General features: G+C 45.1%; 1 protein-coding gene across 1 annotated transcript; it reads right to left on the bottom strand.

The window, feature by feature from the left end:
- Nucleotides 1-380: 380 nt before the first annotated feature.
- LOC115228448 lies at nt 381-1492 on the bottom strand. Its single transcript, XM_029799026.1, has 2 exons — nt 554-1492; nt 381-437 (listed from the first exon to the last, which is right to left on the bottom strand). Exons 1-2 carry the CDS (start codon nt 1490-1492, stop codon nt 381-383), a joined length of 996 nt encoding a protein of 331 aa, XP_029654886.1.
- Between the last annotated feature and the right edge of the window lie 1427 nt (nt 1493-2919).

Below are 2919 nucleotides of genomic sequence, written 5' to 3'. Positions count from 1 at the left end.
GACACTTCCCGTTGGTGTACGGGAAAATTGTTATCCCATCCGGCCTTTTTCCGTCTGTGCGGATGAGACCAGGAGGCTCCAGCTGTGCCGGGAAACCAGCTGCATCCAAAGCGTTCTTGACAATTAGGTTCATTGCATGATGTCTTGGAAACCGGCCTGCACTGCGTCTGCATGAGAGAGCGTGCCGTCCGAATTCGTCAACGGAAGCCCCGCAACTACAGCGGTGCTGGCGACAGATCTTCATGCAAAGGCGTAAGGAGATTGCAATTCGCAATGTCTCGTCGTCCAGTTTGTTTCCGACTGAAGGGATAGGACATGGATTGAGCCACGCTACGGATTGTTTTTGTGAAGCGCTTCTAAGGCATGCAAGTCGAGATTGATCAGAGACCTCTTCCAAGTGGTGGTAAATTGACATAGAATACAGGTCGTCCCAACATCTATGTGAGAATGAGTTAGCAGGTGTCTTGAGGCCTTTGTTCGACCAAATTTCGATTGCCATCTGATACCAGGAGGATGCGTTACGTTCAGTGGAAAGGGGGAGAACAGCAACCACCAGTGAGTCACACGACAATCGAGAAGAGAGGAAAGCGGGTAATGCAATATCTGCTGGGGAGCGGAGACCAATGCCTCCGAATCGTATTGGAAGCGTGGCTTGGGTCCACGAGGCTTCGTCAAAACGAATGTTGCAGAGATTTTCGGCACTGTGTTTCAGCCCTGTTTCCAGTTCTTTGAGAAGTTCAGGGTTTATAAAGCAGGGGGCAGAGCGGAGAACGTGTTGTAGCTTGGGAAGTGATATGAAGTTTTTCAACAAGAAAAACCCTTCGTGAGCGTCCAGGATGGATAGCCTGCTTGACATAAACTCAAAAGTGGATAATTTTCCGGACAGTATTTTCTCGATTCCTTCCGGGAAAATGGGAGATCCTAAGACTTCAAGCGACCCTTTCCTGGTTATAATGCCACCCGGTAAGACTGAGTGATATTTTTCCACTATAGTCGCGAAATCTTCCTCGTTGGCGTTGAGGTTTATGATCTCACATTTTGAAGGGTTCAACTGTAATCCAATTTTGTTCAGACTTACAGCGAATGATTTGATATCCAAGATGACTTGGTGAGCAGGACCACCAATGGTAATGTCATCCAGATACCAAACGTTGAGCGGTGATTTTACGGCGTGTGCTGTTGGGTTAACGCCCATGGAGAAGAGTAATGGACCAAGGGGGTCACCTTGTTGCACCCCAGAGGAGGATAAGATCGTGTGTCCGTCTATCATTAGTTCAGGTGTGGAACCGTAGCACATGCTGGCCATCGGGAGTAATGGAATGTTATGTTTGCTGCATTCTTTAAGGAAGCATGAGCGGTCGATGCAATTAAAGGCATTTTTCATGTCCAATTTAGCAAGAATACAGTCGTTATAAGCAGAGTGTGAAAACTCTGTAAAATCCCTCACGGCGTGGACAGTGGCTTCGCAGCCACCTTTAACACCGACACCCATCTGTATGTTATGGAAAATTTTCGGAAACAGATGTGAAGACCTGGCGCAAGCGATCTTAGCCGCCAGTCTCCTGAAAACATTACCGACGGATATGGGACGGATTCCACCGTCCTTTTTATTCAGCGCGGTCAGGTTACCCGAGAGAAAAAGGAGCGTGGGAAATCAGACAGAGACCCTTCGAGGAATGCGTTCATTAGACCACAAATATCCGTCAAAAGACGTTCTCCGGCTGCGGAAGCTGAAGAGGAGACCAGATCCATGATATGACTTAGACGGAGGCCATCGATTCCACCGCTGCTACTAGGGCGAAAAGACTTCAGGGCTCTCAACACTTCGTCTTTATCGACATGCACAAAATCATGATCCGGGCTTGGTGTTGGTACTGTTGTAAGAGAAGATGGAGTGGGATGTTTTGCTAGGAGGGACTGTATTGTTTGTTCGTCAACCCTCGCAACTTTATCGTCTGAGGAAATTATTCTCAAGGCGGCCGAGAAGTCTCCCGACATTAACTTGGAACGTACTCTCTTCCGTAGGTTTTCGTTGTGGTTTAGTCTTGGTTTTGACAGTGAGTGGCTTTCCTGAGATATTAATGTGTCGATGGAAAAGGGGAGGTAAGAAGAAATAGATCTTTTAAGTTTGGAAGTAAAATTCCCGGGAAATTTATCTCCACGGGTCAGGCCAAGTCCGAAAAAGGGGAAGCAGAACGCTTTTGCCCAATCCTCGTCCCTGTTTGAGGACATAGCTCTGGATATCAGATGAGACAAGGCCTCCGCAGCTGCTGGACGAGCTGGTTTCGGTAAACGGATAGGGATGCTTCTCGAATGACGATATCTTGATAGATAGGATAGTATTGCGTTCGATGAAGTTAGTATATTGGGAGATTGATCATGGGAACTCTCAAACAATGTGGGTGTGTCGTGGAATGAGGCAGCTGCCAGGCAAGAGTTACAGTGCCATATTGGGATGCTGGAAGCAGATTTCTTCGAAATCTTGAGACATCCAATATGGAAGTAAGCATGGCATTTGGCGCAGTAAATGCCGTTTTTGCGGCAGTTAATTTTACTGCATTTACCACATGGTAATGGATCGTGGAAAAGGGATGACATGTAAAAATAGGAAAGAAGTATTAAGAAAGATAACAGAAATACCGACGAAAGAAATAGTAACAAAAAAGATATGAAAAATAACAGATAAATTGAAAAAAAATTATACCACAACATTTATCAAATATTATAAAAAATAAGTAAAATATAAAAATTTAAAACAGAGTGATTTGATGCGTCAGGTGACACTTTCTTGGGAAGAATTGAAAATTATCAGAGAATTCAAGTCCAAAGTGGAGGATTTGAGTGTCTTCAATAACAAGTCTCAACGAATGCGGCTTAACAGAATAGCTAGATTAATTGTCTTTATGGAGGAAATTCCTT

Source organism: Octopus sinensis, unplaced genomic scaffold (genome assembly GCF_006345805.1).
Source record: "Octopus sinensis unplaced genomic scaffold, ASM634580v1 Contig10522, whole genome shotgun sequence".
NCBI classification, from domain to species: Eukaryota; Metazoa; Mollusca; class Cephalopoda; order Octopoda; family Octopodidae; genus Octopus; species Octopus sinensis.
The sequence above is the reverse complement of the archived record's forward strand: the minus strand, read 5'-3'. Positions and strand labels throughout refer to the sequence as shown.